Source organism: Acipenser ruthenus, chromosome 36 (assembly GCF_902713425.1).
Source record: "Acipenser ruthenus chromosome 36, fAciRut3.2 maternal haplotype, whole genome shotgun sequence".
In the NCBI taxonomy this organism is placed as follows: domain Eukaryota; kingdom Metazoa; phylum Chordata; class Actinopteri; order Acipenseriformes; family Acipenseridae; genus Acipenser; species Acipenser ruthenus.
The window spans coordinates 2586036-2610291 of NC_081224.1; the positions used below are offsets into that span (position 1 = coordinate 2586036).

Genomic DNA, 24256 nt, shown 5'->3' on the forward strand with positions numbered 1-24256 from the left:
CGTGCTTTTTCACAGTGATCCTTTGATATTCCAGCACTGGATAAATTTACTAATTTGGTTAAACAAGGAGTGAGATTTTCAGACAGTGTCAATAATAATTTTCTATCTATCCATGCATGCTAATACTTATTCCCATGTGTTATTTAACTACAATAACTGGTGAGCAGTTGGTATTTCCTGTAATAACTGGACGGTTAGGAAAACACACTCTCATTAACACCAGCAACAGAGTGCGACCCCAGCGTGAGCCAATAACTCACTGATGCAGACCAACTAGAGTAAGCCCCCCATAGCAAGCAACACACAACTTTAGAACTCTGCCAGGAAAAAATAATTGCTCATCAGAGATTATAAAAAATACTGCATGGGGTTAGTGTGTGATAAATGAGAAATGAATGCCCACCCTTGGGGTGGGATGCTTTATGTAGGAAAAAATCATGCTCATGAAATTTTGGAGTAAATAGCCCATCATTTGTTAAATATACAACGCACAGTAAGGGCTGGTTGGTGCATTTTTTTTGCAGACAGGACAGAAGAGCTCAGCACACAACAGGACAGGGCACCAAGGGGCTGTCTGGATAACAGAGGAGTGTGGATAATCCAGGCTGGGCTGTATCGCTGATCAAAGCAAGGATAGCACCAGGGTCAGGGTCAATTCCTGTTCCAATTCCTTTTCAAAATCAATTCCCAATTCCAATTCCCTCGTAATCAATTCCAACACATCACTGATCAAAATTGCAATGAGCAGTATTCTGTTCAAATGAGCTTCTCACAACGGCAACAAATTACTAAACTCAAAGTCAATTAAATTGGCTTCACAGTGAAAGCAGTTGAACAATCACAACACTTCTTATGTCTGTCAAATATAAATTCCAGTTCCTTTGAAGGAACTGGAATTGGGAATTGATTTTAAAAAAGGAACGGGAAACAGAATTGGAATTGAAAAGCAGGAATTGACTCTGTTTGTAACAGATGCCGAGCTGTGGCTTGGAACTGGAATTTCTCCAGGGAAGCTGCTAATACAAGATCTCCTCGTGAGGCTGCCGCTGCAGGGAAGGGAAACCAATCTAATTAAATCTAATTAAACTGGTAGCGGGTCTCCCATTTCATACTGGGAGGCTGCCGCAGACTAGACAGCGTCTGCTGGGATCGTGCCAGAGTCCCGGGGGAAACGGAATCAAAACAGTCACCCTCTCTAAACAAATCTGCCCCCCAAATGTGTTCCTTCTGTTCCAGTACAGGCGGTGCAAAAAGCAAACACAGACAGGCCCACTTTCAAACAGCGGAGTCCTAAATCCGAAGGCACACTTAAAATAGAGACTTTCTTCAACTTTCTTATTTGTATACTGAACTAGTGGTAATGCATTTATTTCCACCAAGTGTCCATCTTGTCTGAATGCTTCACTTTATTTACGTGCCTGTGTGTCAGTGGCTTCGTTGGCGTTTGTGTCCACAGTCGATGCACTGTCTGTTGCCGGCGTCTTCGTCAGCATTTTCAGCCTTCTTAAAGAAGCAGTTTGTAATAGAAGAAGTTCCTAATGCTCTTTCCATTGCATCAAGAGGACTGATGAGTGAATCGGACAGGTGTGCGGGAGATGGGAGTCATGTGACTTGGCTTGCCTTTATGCGAGTTCCGGCTTAGCTAAACCACTGCTTTTCAAGCTTGCGCTCCGTTCTCTGTACACTAATACGCCCTCGCTCGCTCTTGTTTTATAGCTTGATCCGCTCTGTTGACTGCCACGTTTTCACACTGAAACATGCTTTGACCCTGAACCCATATAAAGTCGTTTTGCAGTTGTCCAATGCATTCCCCATACCATGTTTTCTTAATCTGCTTTACTACACCTCTCTGTGCTTTAAAATGCTTACCTATGCTGTACCATGCTTCCACTGTGCTTTATTACACTTTGCTATGCTTTTACTAGGGGCAACTTCTAAGACCCTGTGAAATGGCCTCGGAAGTGACGCAGTAAGGCGGAAAATGAAAATGTTTGCACATGTTTTTCAAATCCTGCCCTTTGAGATCTAATCGAAACAGGACAGGTCAGATTCATGGAAGTATTCCGTTAGCTACAACCCCTCCGGAGAGCCAGAGCGCTCCCCCTTGCAAGGACCACAAGAGACGAGACCAGGAATGGGATCGGAAAGCTGTACCTGCGGAGATGGTTCCGGAGTGTCGGCTTCATCACGGGAATTCCGGGACTCCGACGTCCGTTTCCGTGGCAACAGGTCAGTGTCCAGGTTCAGCTTCTCTACAGAAATATCACTGGAAAACAAACAGAGACTTGTGTTGGGTTTGAATGAGGGTGGAGGGGAAACGCGCCTGCTGATACAAGTAAGATGCCACATTCATGTGCGTTTGACAGGCTTTATTTGACTGAGAAGACCATTCAAAACAGTACTCTTCCTTTAAGTTAACAATATTACATCTGTTTTGTATCTATGCAGTATTTGCATGTTTGTACATGGGATAGGCTTCCCCCCATCAGTATAGTATTTTTACTATGCATTTACCAACACGGCTTGCCATGTTTTTTTAATATGCTTAACCACACCTCTCTGTGCTTTACAATGCCTCCCTATGCTTTACCACACCTCTCTGTGCTTTACAATGCTTCCCTATGCTTTACCAGACCTCTCTGTGCTTTGCAATGCTTCCCTATGCTTTACCAGACCTCTCTGTGCTTTACAATGCTTCCCTATGCTTTACCACACCTCTCTGTGCTTTACAGTGCTTCCCTGTGCTTTACCAGACCTCTCTGTGCTTGACAATGCTTCCCTATGCTTTACCAGACCTCTCTGTGCTTTACAATGCTTCCCTATGCTTTACCATACCTCTCTGTGCTTTACAATGTTTCCCTATGCTTTACCAGACCTCTCTGTGCATTACAATGTTCCCTATGCTTTACTACACCTCTCTGTGCTTTACAATGCTTCCCTATGCTTTACCATACCTCTCTGTGCTTTACCATGCTTCCCTATGCTTTACCATACCTCTCTGTGCTTTACCATGCTTCCCTGTGCTTTATTACACTTTGCAATGCTTTTGCTACAGGGAACTTCTGTAAGGTTCTTCACTGTAATGATTTTAGAAATGGGCTCTGCAGCTTGCAAGGGGTTTGTCTGTGCAGATAATGTACAGAGGAAGGCGTTCAGCTGCCAGCTGTCAATAAAAAACACTGCAAACTTAAAAACTGCAGTACTTAGTTACAAAGTTGATCTCAACAGCAGTGAATCTAAATAGAGCCACTGTTTAAATGATTACATTACTGTTGGATTTTCATCTTAAAAGACACGGCCCATTGAATAAAACAATCACAGTATTTTGGTCCCCCACAGTGAGTTAGTTAATTGACCTCAATTGAATTGACCTATTTTTAGTTTGTGTTTGCTAGCAGCAGTACGGTTCAGGGCTCTTGGTTAGGTTCTTACCCAGTGGTGTTTTCAGACCTCTCGCCAGCTGTGCCAGGTGTCATTTGCGTCGAGGGGCTGTAAGTGCCTGTAGAGTTGGCAGTGGGTATGGCCCGTCTCAGCAAGCGCATCCAGGTGGCAATGTCAATGTTCAACTGCCGAGCGCGAAGGAAGGCTTTACCTGCAGACACACAGGAAACACAGGACTGGGGGTGTTAACAGCGTTTACAGGTTAGAGCTTATCCAGATAGTTCTGTTCAAAATAACGACCTCACGTTTAAACTGGGTGTGTGCCGATACTCCTGCTTGCCTTTGAGAAGTATTTATCTGCAGGATTTAAATAAATCCATTCATTAACGTGCTGGATTTCAAAGCAAGAAAAGCTGTCCTTCCCTCACCTTTGCAATTGAGTACCAATCAACAGCAATTAACTTCTGCATTGAGTGTTTTAAAAGCCGATTGAGAGCGAATTTTCTTCTCGTTCGGGACGCTGACAATATTAATGAATGGATTTATTGAATACCTGCTGATAAATAGGTCTCAAAGGGAATTACAAGTAGGAGTACCAGCACACCCCTAGTTTAAATGACATGAAAAATATGCGAGTGAGCTACACTGTAGATGCTGGTGTTTATACAGAATTGACTATACAGAGTAATTATGTATTTAATATTTCAGTATTTTTTCATAATCAACTCCAGATACAGATTAGTGTTATACATATGTAGTCCTATACACATTAATAGTGCTGTCTTTTATTTTAATCTCTATTGCCTCTTGTTAGGGTTATCTGAGCGCCTAACAACATATCAAATATTTAAACATTTAAAAAGAAGTTGAATATATTAAACATAACATCTGCTCACATCAGTGTTTAAAACAGTCATCCATAAAAAATAAATTATAACAATATTAATGCACGTTGATAATGTATACCAGCGGTTAAATCATGAAACTGCTGTGATATTAGTGGAAACAAACTTGACCACTAGGTGGGGCTAAGCACTGGCATTCTGTTCAATAGAAAGTCATCCACTTTGAATGAACCAGCAACAATAACTACGCAGAAAGGAAACTGGAATTTACAAGTCAAATACAGGTGGGATGTTTTACAGGCACATGGATTTGGAAATGAAATGTGACTTAAATGGCAGCACAGGGTTGATTTTAAGTGTTAGGTTTAATTGGTAGCCTACATGCTTTAGCGGCTTTTCTGAAAGCTTTCATGACCGTCAGGGAGACATTATCGCTGGTCTTACACTCACTCTCAACAGAGATGTTAAAACTTCTACTGTGAAAAAATGTATTCCAGCTCTCAGTGTTAAATAAACTGGACACTGGTCACCAGCTGGACTTCTTTCACTGGCATACAATTCCATCAGAATGCTGTTGAGGTTTTCTGGACTTATTTCTGTCAGTCTAAGTATTTATTTATTTATTTATTTATTGCATTTATATAGTGCTTTTTATATACGAAAGTACCGCAAAGCACTGCACAGTACATAGCAGGAAAAAAATAACAAATCACAATACATTTGTATAGCATGTCACACATGCAACTGCCACAGTCACACCATTTCAATAACAGATTTAAATACCAGTATACACATAATAATACAAAAGCAGCCATTTTAAAGTTACATTAAAACCCACTAAGATAAGAAACGCATTTTATAAAAGTGTGTTTTTAGTCTTGACTTGAAAACTGTAACAGTCCCAGCTTCCCTGACAAACGAAGGCAGAGCATTCCATAATTTAGGAGCTCTACAAGAAAAAGCCCTGCCTCCCGTGTTGCTTTTGTTGACCCTAGGAATGACCAGCAGCCCTGCATCCTGTGATCTCAGAGTGTGGTTTGGAAGATACAGGGTCAGTAACCCCTGCAAATAACTAGGTGCTAATCCATTCAGGGCCTTGTAATTACATTAACAAAGCCCTTGTGCCATCTGTGTTTTATTCAACTGTATTTCATTTAGCTGTGCCTCAGTTCATCTTATATGTTTTCTGTTGACAGCTGCTGTAGCATTTATTTTTGTTTAATTTTTTTCAGATGGACCCCTGTCTTCACAGGGAAAGTTGGTGCTTTACCAGTTCTCTGGAGTTTCACCTCCAAACATATTAAATGGGTGGAATGTCACTCATTTTGTGGTAGTGGTTTTATAACAATGAAGGAAATGGCAGGTTTGTCATGGAATTTTGCGATGGAATTTAGAATGTGGTGCGTACTGATTCATACAGTGTGAAGCGGCTCACTACGGTCATGTGATGCTGTTTAACCAATCAGAGGTTGTTATTTTACCAAGCCATTTTATAAATGATATATATTGTAGTAGATGTGTATAGTATACAGTGGAGGTTTGTCTGTGTTGTTCATTAAAGCAGTTCTCACAGTGTGAAGTGCCAGTAGATCCCTGCTTTGCGTTTTGTTCTGCGTTGAACAGCTCCTCATCAGCCTGCTCCTAACTCACCTTGCTGCTTCGAGAAAATCTTTTTCTGCCTCTGAAGTTTTGGTATTCTTTCTATAACGGGATTGAAGAAGGTCACCTGCAATGTGATCAAATACCCAGTTAGCTGTTTTTTAACTGGCAATTACACCTGTATACCCTGCAGGAGTGTACAGCTATGGCCACAAAATTTAGCATCGCCCCTATAGAACAAACTCATTCTGTTTCATAAAGCTGAATGAAACCTGCTGAATAATGTTACGTGAACATATTGAATTACACACCGCTCTGTAGTTTTCCCATGTACTTCACAAAAAACTTACAACATTTTTAAAAAATGTGACATTTCGAAATCAAACATGAAATACTGTACTATTATGGCTTCCGGTAGACTTTTGCGATATAATTTTGTAGTTGATTACATGTTAAATAAAAGATCTAGATTATGTTCATTAAGCTTTTTTATTTTTTTTAAATTCTCTCTCAATCTTAAAATTGTAGGTGATGGAAAACTTTTGGCCATAGCTGTACAGCCTGATTTCATGAGGATGTCAGAGAAGGGTGTGTAGTTGTACTGGACTGGCACCTCAGTGCAGTGAACTGAATGGAGAGACGAACGCATTCATCTAAAAGAGCAAGCTTAGTCGAGAGGCAAGTATGGGTCATGCTGATGTCGGTATCATTAGACTGCTCAGGATCTTACAACCAATCAGAGAGCATGTTTCACCTTCCGTATTCCACGACACATCACAGAGAAGCACGCTTTCAGTTTTTACCATGCTGTATTCTCCATATCAGCACGGCTGACCAGGTCCCCTGCTTTAAAAAGGCATACCTGAGACAGCACGCAGGATTCCAATCAACTGCAAAGTCCGATCAAAACATGACATCACAATCGATACCGCGTACCTCAGCCACTGAACAGTATTCTCTTCATCAACCTCTTTTCAGTGGACAGTGGATTAAATAAAGTTTGCTAATGATTAGAAAACTAAATATATCTGGATTTCTAACTTGTGATTAATAGTAATGCAGTATATAATAGATAGCAGCTAAGAGGTGATCCACAGCACACTGTGAGAGCGCAGTGCAGTGTCATGCTTGATGTTACACAGTGTGAGAGAGTGCAGTGCTTGATGTTACAGTGTGAGAGTGCAGTGCCGTGCCGTGCTTGATGGTATACAGTGTGAGAGAGTGCAGTGCAGTGCAGTGTCGTGCTTGATGGTACATAGTGTGAGAGTGCAGTGCCGTGCTTGATGTTACAGTGTGAGAGAGTGCAGTGCCGTGCTTGATGTTAGTGTGAGAGTGCCGTGCAGTGCTTGATGTTACACAGTGTGAGAGTGCAGTGCAGTGCCGTGCTTGATGTTACAGTGTGAGAGAGTGCAGTGCAGTGCTTGATGTTACAGTGTGAGAGTGCAGTGCAGTGCTTGATGTTACACAGTGTGAGAGTGCAGTACAGTGCTTGATGTTACAGTGTGAGAGTGCAGTGCCGTGCTTGATGTTACACAGTGTGAGAGTGCAGTGCCGTGCTTGATGTCACACAGTGTGAGAGTGCAGTGCAGTGCTTAATGTTACAGTGTAAGAGTGCAGTGCCGTGCTTGATGTTACAGTGTGAGAGTGCAGTGCCGTGCTTGATGTTACACAGTGTGAGAGTGCAGTGCCGTGCTTGATGTCACACAGTGTGAGAGTGCAGTGCAGTGCTTAATGTTACAGTGTGAGAGTGCAGTGCAGTGCTTAATGTTACAGTGAGAGAGTGCAGTGCAGTGCTTAATGTTACAGTGAGAGAGTGCAGTGCAGTGCTTGATGTTACGCAGTGCAATGCAGTGCAATGCAATGCAGTGCAGTGCCGTGCTTGATATTACCTCTGCCAGCAGCACTCCTTGGGGCTCCAGATCTAGGTGGATCTCGTGTCTCTGATTGTCCAGGAAGTCTTCTAGTTTGAGGTACTTTAAGGCACACAGCGAGCGGTAGTCTTTCCAGTACACTGAGATCTCCAGCTCTCGGGACTGCACAGAGAGAGAGAGAGAGAGAGAGAGAGAGAGAGAGAGAGGGGAGAGAGAGAGAGAGAGAGAGAGAGAGAGAGAGAAGAGAGAGAGAGAGAGAGAGAGAGAGAGAGAGGAGGGGGAGAGAGAGAGACAGAGAGAGAAAGAGACGAGAGTTAGTCATATTATAGACATCTATCTGAGATATACAAGTGATAGCTATAGAGCTTCTTCAAGAGTACAAGGACATAACAGTAAGTGGATACAATCTGAACGTCGAGGGAGTTCTAGTGAAAGCTCTAGCCATTACATAACAGGAGCTTTGCAAGGTGTAAAACAGATAAAGACAGACAGACGGACAGACAGACAGACAGACAGACAGACAGACAGGCAGGCAGGCAGGCAGGCAGGCACATCAAGAGAGACAGACAGACAGACAGACAGGCCAGCAGGCTGACAGAGACAGACAGACAGAGATACTGACCCTCTCCAGCTCCACAGTGAAGCTGTGGTCCCAGGCTTGCTGTCCGATTGGTTTCCATGCCGTCTGTCCCACCAGTGTGTTCTCCAGCTTCAGCACAGCACTCACCTCACCTGCACACACAGACACACACTGTACTCTACTGTACTTCAGCACAGCACCCACCTCACCTGCACACACAGACACACACTGTACTCTACTGTACTTCAGCACAGCACTCACCTCACCTGCACACACAGACACACACTGTACTCTACTGTACTTCAGCACAGCACTCACCTCACCTGCACACACAGACACACACTGTACTCTACTGTACTTCAGCACAGCACTCACCTCACCTGCACACACAGACACACACTGTACTCTACTGTACTTCAGCACAGCACTCACCTCACCTGCACACACAGACACACGCTGTACTCTACTGTACTTCAGCTCAGCACTCACCTCACCTGCACACACTTCAAAGCAAGTACAGGTCATTTTACTAGGAACATTTTAGTTTTAAACAAAGCACAGTTCTTTTTTTCAAGCCAAAGTAGGCCTAATGTTTTCTTGGACGTTTCAATCTGTGTTTTTGATAAGTTAGAATTTGAAAATGGTAACTTTAAATGTAACCTTTTTCCATTTACAGTATCGTTTTAAAGACTTTAGACGCATAACTATATGAGTATTGCATTACTGTGCTGTATCCTTGTAATAAATCACCAGACTGGGGGTTTAGATACCCGCCTCCCCTCTGTGAAGAGCGCTACTCAACTGGAGAGCTCCTCTGCTTTGAGTGGGCTCCTGCTGCCCAGGCTGCCGCTCCGGCTGTACAGCGCCTTGCCGCTGCGCCCCATGAACGAGGGGCGACCCTCCGCGGGGGTGTAGCAGGGCAGGGTCACTGTCGAGCCCCGCGTCCTGCCAGGGACCACCTCCAGGAGACCGCTGCAGCCCATCAGACGCACCTCCAGTGTGCCTGGTGGGAGAGGAGCACAGGGGGTCAATGCACAGCACTAGACCTTTAAATACTAACAGTCCATTCACTCTGAAAACGGCTACAAGTCTTTTTCACCAGAGCTACTTTTCCTTCAGAATGTAAATTATAACACCACCTTTTAAGTTACAATATAAGAAATAAAAACAGCTTAACTTATTTAAAATGCTTTACAATAAGTTGCTCTTATAAAAGGTTACCAGGGTACTTTTGTACAGTAAGTTTGCATTAAGTTTGCACTAGGTTGGCAGTGGAATCCACAGTTCACCGCGCACCAGCAACCCCTGTGGCTGATAGATCGCCTGTGGATCTGCAGTGGAGCCATTCAGATCAAATATATAGATTAAAAAATAAATAAATAAACAGTGAGCTGGGTGTGGAACATCGTGGTGGTGGGAGTGAACGCCCTTGCTGTACCTGTGAGCGGGGAGGGCTTGCTCAGCGTGTTGAAAGCGAGCTGGATGGGAGTGGACGCCCCTGCTGTACCTGTGAACGGGGAGGGCTTGCTCAGCGTGTTGAAAGCGAGCTGGTTGGGAGTGGACGCCCCTGCTGTACCTGTGAACGGGGAGGGCTTGCTCAGCGTGTTGAAAGCGAGCTGGTTGGGAGTGGACGCCCCTGCTGTACCTGTGAGCGGGGAGGGCTTGCTCAGTGTGTTGAAAGCGAGCTGGGTGGGAGTGAACACCCCTGCTGTACCTGTGAGCGGGGAGGGCTTGCTCAGCGTGTTGTACTGGTTGTGCAGGTAGGAGGCGCTGTGGCGGGAGCTGAAGGCTGGCGAGGAGGCCATGACCAGCTCTTCTTTGATGAGGCAGCCCTTGGGGTGATCCTCGGGCAGCTCGTTCAGACGCTGCTCCAGAGAGTCCTTCAGCAGGTCCAGCTTCTGACTCGACTCGTACAGCTTCTCCTGGGCCTGAGCGACACGGCAATGCAGCAATCAATAACCCAGCCAATCAATAACCCAGCTGTCAATAACCCAGCTGTCAATAACCCAGTCGTAAATAACCCAGTCATCAATAACCCAGTCAATCAATACATAAATACCTCAAAAATCCACTCTCTGTGCGAGTGGCAGACTCTCTGCGCGTCTGTGTGGCGGACTCTCTGCGCGTCTGTGTGGCGGACTCTCTGCGCGTCTGTGTGGCGGACTCTCTGCGCGTCTGTGTGGCGGACTCTCTGCGCGTCTGTGTGGCGGACTCTCTGCGCCATACTGGCGGACTCTCTGCGCCATACTGGCGGACTCTCTGCGCGTCTGTGTGGCGGACTCTCTGCGCGTCTGTGTGGCGGACTCTCTGCGCCATACTGGAGGACTCTGCGCGTCTGTGTGGCGGACTCTCTGCGCGTCTGTGTGGCGGACTCTCTGCGCGTCTGTGTGGCGGACTCTCTGTGTGTCTGTGTGGCGGACTCTCTGCGCCATACTGGCGGACTCTCTGCGCCATACTGGCGGACTCTCTGCGCGTCTGTGTGGCGGACTCTCTGCGCGTCTGTGTGGCGGACTCTCGGCGCGTCTGTGTGGCGGACTCTCGGCGCGTCTGTGTGGCGGACTCTCGGCGCGTCTGTGTGGCGGACTCTCGGCGCGTCTGTGTGGCGGACTCTCTGCGCGCGTGGCGGACTCTCTGCGCGCGTGGCGGACTCTCTGCGCGTCTGCGTGGCGGACTCTCTGCGCGTCTGCGTGGCGGACTCTCTGCGCGTCTGCGTGGCGGACTCTCTGCGCGCGTGGCGGACTCTCTGCGCGCGTGGCGGACTCTCTGCGCGCGTGGCGGACTCTCTGCGCGCGTGGCGGACTCTCTGCGCGCGTGTGAGTCTGGCCGGGTCCTCACCTCAGACATGGCCTTCTTGTCATGTGTCTTGCTCGAGCCCAGCAGTCTCAGCACGTTCTTGGCCCCCTCGGATACAGCGTGCTCCACTCGGTAGTGATGCCGCAGCTCCTCGATTCGCAGCTCCAGCACACTGAGGTCCAGCTTCCCTGCAGCAGACACACAGCAGGGATTACAGGGAAGCACAGAAATTCAAAGACATTAAGAAAGACTGCAGTCGAAACACGTCTCATTGAATTTATTACGTTTCTTTTAGTATTACTTGATGCAGTTACAGAGCACAGGACCGTTCAAACCAGCTCTGTCAGTAACACCCCTTATAAAAGTTTATCACATCATTCTTTGCACTTTTCCCATGGCTATATTATGCATTTGCCACAGTTTACCCTGATTTGCCATGTTTATTAATGTGCTTTACCATGCTTTCCTATGCTTTGCCATGGTTTCACTTTGCTATGCTTTTACTATGGGAAACAGGTCCAGAGAGAAAAATGCTATCCCTCTTCCTTAACTACAAGATCTGACACACACACACACACTGACTCACACACACACAAACTAGAGGACTCCTTTCCTGGGAGCTCCTTTCCTCTCCTTATTAGGACAGCAGTGCTTTTCTCTGCAGACTCCTCTGTGACAGAACTCTCTGATAAACATCCCATCCTGGGAGGCGAAGCAGAGGGGGTGGGGTTCTGTGTGGTTTGACACATCTAACATTGAACACTATCCAGCAGTGGTCTGTTTATTTAAGAGCCTATTGCAGAGAGAAGGCATGGTAGCACTGTGTGGTCCACAAACACCGACACCCTCTCCAGTCATTTTGCAGATTAGAAGTCTTTTCCAATGTCTTCATTTGAGTCATTGTGAAAACACGTCTTTGTATTATTTCCAAGAGCTACTATGGTTGCATCCTGTAGTTATGGATAAACAAACAAAAACAGTCAAACTAATTGGATAATGGCTTGCATTATTAACAAAAACAAACTGCTTAATCTGTGATTAAATAAAAATGATTTTACAAAAGAGAGAAATTAAGAGACCCAGAAGGCTCGGACACACTGCTCCAGTGCCAACCCCCCCCCCCCCCTCCCCTCCCCTCCCCAGTGTAAGAGCTGTCTCTGGTCACTGCAGTCAATATCCTGTCTGTGATTTAAAACGTCAGGATTTACCACGGCTTTAACAAGCCCTGAACGGCAGCTAATGGCGCATAAAAGGTTTTAAAAAGGCTCTTTTAATGACATGCCATTGATCAGCACTATTTTTAAAATAATCCCTTTCTGTTGATTGCACAGCACAATAGACGAACCTCATTCCTGTAAATATGCTGTGGCTTTGCAATACAGTTTGATAAGTGCGCTGGAAGCAAAGGGGGGCAGGAGGTCTTAAAGGATCCCCATGATTCAGCATCAACAACATGGTAACCCATTCCACACCCCAAGAACGGCCCTCCGACCCTCTCTCCCAAGTCTGTTTCATTTCCAATTGTGTTCTCTGGTGCTGTTAAAGTATTGGTTCGGGTTAAATAGGGTTAAACTCCTTTTAAGACTTTGAAGATGCCAACCTTCACTTTCTGGCAATCTATATAGAACACTAGCCTTGCTGTACCACAGGGAAAAACAATCTCGATTTTACATCGGCCATTCAGAATCTCTGTTTAAGCACTTTACCATCACATTACACCGATTTTTACATTATCTCAGGGAACACATTTTGGCGCAGTAATAGTGTATTGATTTTGGACAGGATTACAGCACCAGCAGCTGAAAAAGCTTTTCATAAATACAGAAACTCAACAGTTTATAAAACAGTAAATAACAAACGCTGCAGACTCTCCTCCTAATCTCAGTAGTTTATCATAGTATAAGCACAGGAAGTTTAATAAAGCATAGTAAAAGCATGGTAAAACAGAGGTAAGCATTGTAAAGAAAAGCGAGGTATGGTAAAGCATATTAAAAAACGTGACAAGCCAGGGTAAACTATGGTAAATGCACAGTATAACCATGGGAAAAGCATGAGAAACTGCAAAAAAAACTGCAAAAATACAGCGTTAATACACTTTTATATGGGAACATACAATCCAAAACCATGCTGTCATAGTGAAATCCACGCTAATTGCACCTGTAAAAAATAATCATAATTCTGTGATGAGTGTGTAAGACATGTACAGCAGTCTCTGCTTTTGTATTTAAATCGCTTGACTGGTACTGATTCAAATGCTACTGACTATTGATAAAACACAGGTATCACAAACAGAAAGGCTTGATGTGATTACAGGTGACATTTTAAACCAATGTTCTTCACTTGAACAGTTATGACATCTTAACAAGCTTTATTATTACTAAGATTTCTTTTTGGCGCCTGATGAATACAGCCAGGTTGAGCCCTACGCTGTCCCAGACTGACGCTAAGACACTGAGACACGGATTCACGCTTTTGTAGCCTCTAGGGTTGATCATTGTAATTTCTTGTTTGCTAGTCTCTCTGATGCCTCTTGGAACAGGTCGCAGCGAATACAAAATGCTGTAGCAAAAATACTTCCTCACGCTAAGTCTATTTGATGTATTTCCTGTTTTATGGTCACATTGGCTTGCCTTGAAGCTGCTAGAGCATTGCATTCAAAACGCTACTTCTCTCTTACAAGGCTATTCATGGTTCTGGCCCTCAGGCTTTCAGTTTTCGAGCTCCTTCACTGTGGAACTCAACTCCAAATCTTCGTTCCGGAATGCTGAGTCTGTCAGCATTTTTAAATCTAAGCTCAAAACACATCTCTTTGATTTGGCCTTTCGCTAGTGAGCAGTCTGGAGCTCGTATGGTTATTTGAGCTAGTTCGTGAAATTTGCTTGACAACATCCCCCTCCCTGCTTGAAAAGCTGCCAGGAGATGTATCATGGTGTTACATGAGCTTCAGACAACTGTTCTAATCTGCACATCGGAGACCAATGAGCTAATGGAAGTGGGGAACAGCTTGATGGAATTATTTAGCAGGCAGCAAGCAATTTCAGAATTCCTAAAAGATGCTGGATTCCCACGGAGGCTGGCCTCTTACCCGTCCCATCCTCGAAGTCCAGCTGCACCTCGTCTGCCTGCACGGCCTTGCGCACCTGCATGCGAATGATGTCAATCTTGGTCTTGCTGTCCTGCAGCATCTGTTGAGCCGTCTGGAGCAGCTTGCGATCCTGAAACCACAACAACAACAAGAACGTTCATGAGCACTTAATGTCATCTTTTAGCATTTCCCCCATGGTTAAAGTATGCATTTACCAAACTGTGGGTTTGACATGTTTTTAATTTGCTTTATTGCAAAGCTTACCTATTTTGTGCTTTTACCATTGGAAACCTTTATAAGGGTTAGGTTTACCATGGTTTGTTTTTTAATATGCTGTACCGCTCCTCCCTGTGCTTTACAATGCTTACCTATTCTTTACCATGCTGCGCCTTATTACACTTACGTGGCAAACTTTTATAAGGGTTATTAATCATGAAGTCGCTCTCAGACCATCTGAGAGTCTTACTGAGTGTCATCTTGTACACTGCAGGCTACCAACTGAGCCAAGAAAGCTTCAGTAAGCTTGGTGGTCCTTAATCCTTTAAGGTACAAGGGACACGTCTCCCACAAATACAAATGATAGTACCTTTCTTGTTTTTGCAACGATGTGCACGAAACAGGGTTTAAAATGAACTAACAGGTTGGATCTGGTCATCCAAATGGTCAGTTTCCGCCTTGTGATTCTTGAGTCGCTCTCAAATGTATTTTAAGAAGAAACCATTTGAACAAGCGCGCCTTTCCTTGTGTACCTGAAGGGGTTACTATAAGGCTGTGATGTACAATGGTGGCCAAACCCAATATTTGGCACGGGTCATACAGTTTACCATCCTTGCCTGTGCTTCACTGTGCATTTAAGAGGCAAACCATTAACACTTGGCTATCATTTAAAGGCTCAGACTACTGACAGAGAGAGCTCTGCTGGGCAGCCCTGTCTCTGGGTTGCTGCAGTACCTTGGTGGACCCATTGGAGTACATGTGGATCATGTTCTCTGCGCCCTGCTTCACTTTGACTTCGATGTTCAGCTGCTTCTCCAGGGCTGAGATCCGGTTCTTGTTGGCTGTGGATCGGCTCAGTGTGCCGGGAGACTGGGGCGCGCCTGAAACACAACGCACAGACAAACAGGACGAGGCTTTAACATCAGAAAACACTATTATTTTTGGGTCTCTCATGTGTCAACCCTATACCTCCCCCCCGCCCCGCCCCGCCCCCCTCACCTCGTAGGTCGTCGGGGTCCTTCACCACGATGTGAGCGTCGAGCTCCTGCAGCTGGCAGTGCAGCTCCTCCAGCTTGCGATTGGAGTCCTTCAGCATGTTGTCCACGTTCTGCAGGTTCTTCTTGTCGGTGGTGGCTCTCCGCAGGTTCTCCGCTCCCTCCTTGATCTTCAGCTCCTTGCGGATCTCCCTGCGGATGCGCTCCTTCTCCTCGTCCAGGCGCTGCTGCACGCTCGTGTCCGAGAAGTCCGAGCTCTGGTCCAGACCCAGCTGCTCCAGGACTGACAGGCTGCCCGGTTCACTCTGGAGAAACGGGGGGGGGGGGGGGGGGTCAGTCACATGTCATCGTATGGGCTATATTTTTTTCATGGTAAAAGAATGGCTTATTTCACGCAGTCTAAGAAATAGATATTTCACGGTTAAACATAATGTCTATTTTATTTTATATATATCTTAAAAGCATTGTCACATTCAAAATTGATTATTTTTCTTTAGTTTTTAGACAATTATCAAACAATGTACTGTATATGGCAGTGAAATGTCCCCTTGTACTGGACAGAGCGATCTTTTTCACTGAAGACATTTTAAAGAAATCATGCAGCTCTCTGCAGTGTGTTCAAGCATTTACTGGAAGCAAACTAAACCGTCTGCCAGGTTCCTAAACGTGACAGCTAGTGCGTCAGTAAAGAAAATTGCTGGAATTATTTTTAAGCTCAAAAAATGTGTATATTTACACTATTCTTTCAGAAATGGGAATTTTCACGGTGAACTTCATATTACACGCCAATGGATACATTTCATGAAATCTGTGTTAGCCGTGAAAAAATAAATAAATCAGGCCTTAATCAAACTGGGAGTGTCCAAGTTTTCAGCCTCAATTTTTTGTCCCAGTCAGAAACTGTAAAATTGTCATGGTACAAAATAGCAGTGTCTTCATTCATGCATCAGCTTGGATACTGACGCTCATGGTTCCTTCTGTCTGTGTGCTTTTAGAAAGGGCAGGGGTTGTGAGCTCAGTGGAGACTGGGCCAGTGCAGGCACAGTGGCCTACTCAGGTTACAAATGAGGTAATACGAAAGCAAGGATTGCTGTGTTTGAACTGAACCAGGGCACATCCACGCTTCTAACTACAGGTTTTTATCAGTGGCTGCAGTATAACTGCATAATTACATGTTGAGCAGTATAACTATACAGTAGAGGATACATTTACATGGTTTTGTGACTTTGCGATTGGCTGAAACTACCTTCAGTGTAGTAGAAATATAGACATTAGCCACCAAAACTGCAGATTCAACACTGGAGCCTTCGATATACAGTGCTTCTCTGGATCACTGGTTCTCAACCTCAGCTGCAAGCAGGACTGCATTCTAACATCGTTCTAAAAACATTCAATAAGATCTGCCACGTCTGTATACACTGCTAGGTCAAGCCAAACGATCATTTACAGATATCTCAAATTGCATTTTAAGATATCTTGAAATATTTGAGACACCTTAAAACCATTTGCAGATATATTTAAATGAATATGAGCTATGTGTAAATAAACCCTTTGGAAGATAGATATCTTCATTTCACTTTTGAGGTATCTAAAAACCAAAACAGAGAGATCTCAAATGGATTTACAGATCTCTCAATGGACTTCCTGTGAAAATGCTCTATGTTTTGAACAGACTTCCTGTCCATTTAGACATATCTCTAAATGATGAGACAGAGAAAGAATGAATCTTGGTTATAAATCTCCCTCCCGACCTGTGAGGGCGCTGTGTGATGGGAACAGAGTGCCCTGGACTGGATGGCCTGACAATTCATTCCCAGGGTTAGGTGGAAGTCAGCCATCTAGAAAGGGGGCGGAGCTATGGTACACCAAGTCATCGACCCGGAAGGGAAGCAATGTGGTAGCCGCGGATTGGAGGAGCGGTGCACTCGCTAACCAAGGGGGCGTGACTGATGGTACAAAAGGGGACATAGCGAGGTGCTCTGTTCCTTTGTTATGGTTAAGCTGAACCGGAAGGATGTACTGTGGAAATACCGTGACTGTTTTGTTGGTTTTGTCGTGTCTAAAAATCTACTTGTTTGTTATTATTAAACAGCTAACATGATCCAGAGCTGTCGCTACAGGCCAGCACTAAACACGGAAAACACTGCACCTTTAATCACAAATCAATTGTAAATCACCATAAACACAATAACAATCACTCTGGACTTGTGAACATGTGTCTTTGTGTGTGTTATACTGTGTTTATTATTAACAAACTTTGTCTTATTATTTCAGCACTGCAACCCGTTGTTTTGAAACAGTGCAATACACATTGCCTGGGATTATTCTTTGTGGTCGCCAGACCAGGCTTATAACAATAAAACCTGTTTTGATCGTGAACGTTGTTGTCTGTCTTCTGTTTCACAATCGCATCTCCACTACAGCTGCGCACTGCAAACCACTTTGCCACAATGACCAGGGAGTTATTTTGAGATATCTTAAAATGATTTACAGCTCTCTCTAAAACAAACAGGAAGTTATTTTGAGATATCTTTAAATGACTTAAGAGATACCTGAAAATGCATTTAAAGATATCTGGGAATCACTTTGAGATATCTCTAAATGTATTTGAGTAATCTTAAAATATTTAGAGACATCTGGACATGATTTAGAGATCTCTTTAAATATTTAGAGATCTCTATGAATAAATTTGAGGGATCTCTAAATGATAATTTGGCTTGCCCTGCATTGCTGGCAATGCTCTTGTGATCTTTAAACCCTGACTGAACCACATCAACTCAACTTACAAACTTCCTAACTGGACCAATTGAAGACTTCCGATTGAACTGCACTGAAGCAAGCCTCCACGCTTGCTCCACATCAATCCAGCACTTCATAATGAACAGGCACCTGTTCTAAAGCGGAACCGACACTGCTCAGCATTTTGCAAACAAGGGAAGTGTGCAAACTATCAGCTTTTGTTTAAGTAGGAGGCCCAAAACAAAGATGAGGTTTCAACCAATTTACATCCTTTTTTTACATAAACAGCAATAGGAAAGCACACAATGCAAATCTGGCTTTTTCTGTAAACTAGCAACTTGTTGCATGGATCCGAGAATGGTCAGTACACCCTTAGAACTAGACAAGTGAATACAAGAACTAGACAGGTTCTAGAATTGCACTGCATCCTTGAAGTTCTTTTGCACATTCTTCCCAGTTTCTTAATCAGCAGACACAGAACTGAAAAACTCCAACAAAATGATTGTATTTTTTTTTTTTTTTGCAATGCAGGTACACAGACATTGTGACTTGAGGTCCCTTATAAAAACAGTAAAAGCATAGCAAAGTGCAATAAAACACAGTAGCATAGGCAAACACTGTAAAAAAATAGCGAGGTATGGTAAAGAACAATAATAAACATGGCAATCCATGGCAAACTATGATAAATGCATAGTATGACCAAGGGAAAATCATGGTAAAACTGTAAAAATACTGTGCAAAAATACCGTGGGAAACTTTTATAAGAGCTATTTTGGGCAACAGAAAGAATCAATCAGGACCATCATGTGCATAGCGATGCCTTCCCTATCTGTTTTGTATCTTTGGCATATCGCTGCTGGTATGTACAGCTCCAAGCTCAGCGCCTGCAGAGTCTCTCAGTTTATGAGGTCATCGAGTTTCTGGCACAACGCGGCAAGGCTTCGTAATGCCACCTACATAACCAGGCAGGAAGTAAACAAAACCGAGTCTCGCGCAGCTCACTTCCTGTCTGAGCCTGGCGGTGACAGGTCAACGTCTAACACAAGCTGGAGCTATTTTTTGCTGATGTGATTTTCTGCTTGTTTTAAAAGACTGTTTTTTTTTTTCTGGGGAAGGTGAATTAACATACAGTAGAACTGAAACTCCCCGTTTGTTAAATATAAACACTGTCTAGCCACTTTTTTTTTTTTTTTTTTTTTTTAAGGCTGTCTACCCTTGTTTTTCCACCCAGCAATGCTGCACTTGCACCGATGGCTCTGTGACTTTCAAGACGATAATGCACCCATCCACCGAGCCAGAATTGTGTGTGAACGGTTTGAAGAGCGTGGCAGGCACTCCAGACATCTTCCACGGCAACCACACCCTGGATCTCAATGCAATTGAGCAAGTCTGGGATGAACTTGAACGACACATTTGTCGTCCTATTAATGACGGAATGGATTAACATCTTTTGAAACACTACAGTCCCTAGAATAACACATTAGTGTTCTGCCTACCTGTCTGCACCAGTTGCTTCAAATATTAATGGATGACTGGACTAGCATCTCTCAAGACACCTTCCAGCACCTTGTGGCGTCTATACCGCATCGCGTTAATCCTTTAAAAGGTACAAGGGGCATATGTGTCCCACAAACAAAAATGATGCCAACTTTCTTGTTTTTGCAATGAGGTGCACGAAACAGGGTTTAAAATGTAGACAGGTTGGATCCGGTCATCCAGATGGTCAGTTTCCTCCTCGTGATACTTGAGTCGCTCTCAAATGGGTTTTAGGAAGAAACCGTTTGAACATGCGCTTAATTCCTTGTGTACCTGAAGGGGTTACTGTAAGGCTGTGATAAGGTGCACCACGGTGACCAAACCCAATATTAGACACGGGTCCTACACAACCCTTATAGAAGTTGACCCTGGAAAACCTGCACAGTAATTTTGCAGTTTCCATCCTTGCCTGTGCATTACCACGCATTTTACATGCATTAACTATGCATACAGTAGGGCAGATTTTGAAGGCAGTGTGCCAATCTGGAATACAGTCTGACCAATTCAGAGCAGCTATATGGGTCATAACTGTCTTCCTTAAACTAATGTTTCAATAAAAGTGAAGAGAGGTTCCAGCTATCTCATTCACATCTGCAAAGGCCGTTACCACAAAACATCAGCCCTGTATGCATTTCCTGTACAGTGCATTCCAGTAAGAAGCTCTCGCAGTGTACAAAAAACAAGACACGAGTTTGCTTCCCTGAGCTAAATCACACAAGAAATCTTCAGCAATGCGAAGAGGAACAAAGCTTTTAGGTCAAACTAACGATCCAATGGTCAGCTGCCTCCATGCGTATGCCATTAATAACCTCCTGCTGCTGTAGGTAGTCACAGGAGCATGTCTGTTTAGTAAGGAGGAGAGAGGAAACTTCCTTCTAGGAAACCTTACCAGCGAATTTGCAGCTTACTATGCTCATCCAATGCCACCCTTTACTATGATTAACCAGGTATTTCACAATGCAATACCCATCTGAGATGCACCATGCTAGGCTGGGTTATACCAGGCTTCCACCATCCCACTGCTTTGCTTTACCACACGTTGCCGCGCTTTTACCAAGGTGTAATTTGACAGGAAACAGCTGATGTAGCATAAAGTATAGAAGGGTGATCTCAATAGTACTGCAATGTGGGAGGCTGAAGATCTTTGAAGTACGTTTACTTGTGTATCTGCTACCCTGGCAATAGTAAACACGTTTTGCTCTGGGGAGTTGCACAACACTTGCCTAGAATCCCCCCCACAGACAGCCAGGAAGCAGCTCAGCTCCAAATGCAACAGCAGAAAGAAAAGTAATAAAAAGACAAGCCGACAGGCGCTCTCCCGGTGTCGCAGTGACTCTTGTGGAGCGGAAAGCACCCCTTCCTGTTTCCTGTTCTGACAGGTCTCGTGACAGCTGACAGCAGCGCTACCATGTGGCCCGGTGACCTCTGACCTCCAGGCTGGCGTTACCGCCCACATTTACCCCCGCTCCGTCCCTCTCTCTGTCTGTCCCTCTCTCACTGAGTGTTTTAAAAGCCGACTGGAAGTAAATTTTCCTCTCTGACATTTCTATTGTCGTACCCAGGCCATAAACCATTTTCATAAAGCAGGTCTACTTCTTAAAGGCACTTATGAGTACGAATATCAGCACACTCCTACTTACAACCTACACCTCGCATTGTCTATTTCCAATACCTCCATTGTCTGAAACAACCAATGAATATTGCCATGAGCTCCCTGTTACTTCTGCAACGGCATCAGCAGTATCTTCAGCAATCAATCTTTATGACGTTAACCCAGCTTTTCCTGGATGTTTAAATCTGTGTTTTTGCTACAGTTACAATCTGAATAGTAAGTTCAATTTTGCATTTTTCCCCGCCTATAGTACGATTTTAAAGCCTTTCAAACCATACCAATATGAGTATTGCATTAATGTTAATGTGCTGTATCCTTGTATCATTGATCACCAGATTGAGGATGTAGATAGCAGGTGTCCACATTTATTAAAACCACTGAAAACTCATTTTCAGAGTTACGGACTTGTGAAGAACCTCCATTCTCAAGGTGTTGAGTGTGTCTCTACAGCAGCCTTCAGGCTGTTAATGAACGGGGTCGACAAGGTGAACACTGTAGACGGAGTGACAAAGACAATGGGACGTTGTTTTTTTTTTGTTTTGTTTTCCAAAAGCGTCAACTCTTCAGCCTTAGTAACAGAAAAAAACTCTGCTTTTTAAACTGAGAAGCAAAACAATCTCAGTGCTTAAGAGGTGCTGAGGGTTATTTCCATGAGGAGAATGAACACTGCTGTGGTGCAAGAGTGGGTTTGAAACAAGTAAAAAAAAAAAAAAAAAAACAACGATCAGCTTGGGGACTCTGCATATTTCACAGAGTATTCACAGCGAGCTGGAACTGGGGGAAACTGGGACGGAGCGTGTTTTCAGCCTTCATTTTTTTGTCTCGGTTACAAAAGGTGCATTTGTTAAATCATCCAGGTTTTGCTGTTGAATTCCATTTTTTTTGTGTGTTGAAAGTACAAAACCATAGCAGTGCGCTCAGCAAGTTAACAGCAGAGTCACTCGTTAGGTTATTAATATATTATTATTAATATTATTTATTATTAATATTATTTAGCAGACGCCTTTACCCAAGGCGACTTACAGAGACTCGGTGTGTGAACTATGCATCAGCTGCAGAGTCACTTACAATTACATCTCATCCGAAAGACGGAGCACAAGGAGGTTAAGTGACTTGCTCAGGGTCACGCAATGAGTCAGTGGCTGAGCTGGGATTTGAACCGGGGACCTTCTGGTTACAGAGCAAACAGGTTGTGTTTGCTCCATTCAAAAATAAATTAAACAAGCCTATGGATTACTTGTTTATAATTCTGATTGTGTGTTTAAACATCCCACTTAGTCCCGATTATGTATTAACACAGTCATTTTTTATATATATATATGTATTAGATGGTCATTTTTGTAGATTTAACATGTTTTGGTGAAAACAATGAATGGTTATGATCTGCAATAAATAGTTTCCTGAAAAAGAAAAACAAACAGACGTACACAGACTGGTATGTAGCGTTAGCGATATTATTCTCTCAGCTATCCACACCACCTCAGTAATGCGCATTTAAACCCCACGATTGCCATTCAGAATCACGATTTCAACTTGCGATGATCGTGTGAATAGGGCATTAGTAGCTTTACATACCAGACTTTGTAGGTCTTTATTTACTGGAGCAGGAAACTACCAAGTCTCAAAAAACATGCATATGAAATATGAGCTCCAATGGCAGCCTAATGATAGACACGCACATGCATGGCATATCGACTGCCTGCTTATTAACATGTCACTAAACTCCAGCAAATGGTTATATGCATGTTAATGAAACACTTATTTATGCCACTCAAAATAATGCCTGATCTAAAAACCAGTCGCCATACACTGTGCACATACTACTGCGGTATAAACACTACAAGTTATATTTGCCCTGCAAATCTCTTAACACCGATTAAACGTTTAGTAAAACGTTAAACTTTTAATGCTTAGGAAACGTTTCAACTCTATTTGTAAGGCAGTAAACTCCCAGTAAACAGTATTTAAAACTTGGGAGCAATGCGTCGCCCAAGTAAAACCACAATTTAACACCCGTCACTTAAAAGGAGAAATTAAAAAAATAAAAAAAATAATAATAAAATAAAAACCAAGACAGAGGCTACAGAGAGAGGGACAAACGTCTTCTGTTAAGAAAACCCAAACACCACGAAGTTGCGTCATCAAAGCGCACGTATCCAAATCAAACCGAACTTCGTTCACCTAATTCAATAAACAAACTGAAAATACGTCTCAGGTTTTTAAATGTGATATTTTCACGCAAGTTTTAAGCCCCCCTTCTCGAAGCTCAAAAGGAAACATACGATGAAAAGACAGACAGACAGACTGACACAGTTATAAACCCGCTATAAAAACAGGCCCAGGCTGATACCTCGCTCTCATGCTCGTGTTCTGACGCGGTATCTCCCTGATCCGTGAATAACTTGCTTTGGGATTCAGCGGACGGAGCCTCGCTTGACATCCTGGGAAATCCCGCTGTTTTTTTCCCCCGGATTCTGCTATCGGTTGGAAAACTGACAGTACTGGTGTCTCCTATAGCTGGACCCCACCCCTGTGTTTCCTGTTCTAGCTAATCTCAATACAGAGAGAGAGAGACAGGGGGATTCTGTGCAAACTAGGCTAGCTACACAACTTCCTTCCTGATACCATGAGCAGCAAGTTTGAACCTCCTTTTAAACACCCAGATTTAGCAACGGCTTTATAAAATGGGGGGAGGGGGAAGGAAGTAGGTTATTCTCCGAAGTCTGTTCTTTATTGATTTGATCATGGCAGGCTGTTCTTTTTTTGCTGAAATGTTACTCAATTACCAGAAAGTTTTCATACTCGAGTTAATGAGCAAACACTGCTTGAAATGTATTCGGTGGCAAAAATGGTGACATGTAACAGAATTTACTGTATATATTGTATATTGCTGTGTATACAGGAGTGTGCACATGCATTACAACACCCCGTGGCTTCTGTAGTTTTGATTTGTTGTGCTTATGAAATCACACCACTGGAACTGAAAATCTTGAAAAACTGTCGA

General features: G+C 43.8%; 1 protein-coding gene across 3 annotated transcripts in view; it reads right to left on the minus strand.

The window, feature by feature from the left end:
- Window positions 1–24256, minus strand: part of LOC117402021 (serine/threonine-protein kinase N1) — a 69192-nt gene that overhangs the window by 10751 nt on the left and 34185 nt on the right. For 2 of the 3 annotated variants that reach the window (XM_059007850.1, XM_059007849.1), the window contains exons 2-12: window positions 15370–15670; window positions 15106–15251; window positions 14155–14284; window positions 11112–11257; window positions 9991–10204; window positions 9079–9279; window positions 8319–8428; window positions 7715–7858; window positions 5877–5952; window positions 3433–3592; window positions 2155–2266 (exon numbers count right to left, since the gene is read on the minus strand). In XM_059007850.1, coding sequence (XP_058863833.1) covers window positions 2155–2266; window positions 3433–3592; window positions 5877–5952; window positions 7715–7858; window positions 8319–8428; window positions 9079–9279; window positions 9991–10204; window positions 11112–11257; window positions 14155–14284; window positions 15106–15251; window positions 15370–15670 — 1740 coding nt within the window. Of the gene's footprint in view, window positions 1–2154; window positions 2267–3432; window positions 3593–5876; window positions 5953–7714; window positions 7859–8318; window positions 8429–9078; window positions 9280–9990; window positions 10205–11111; window positions 11258–14154; window positions 14285–15105; window positions 15252–15369; window positions 15671–23602; window positions 23867–24256 lie in introns of those variants that run through there. The other variant, XM_059007848.1, reaches the window with a different exon arrangement.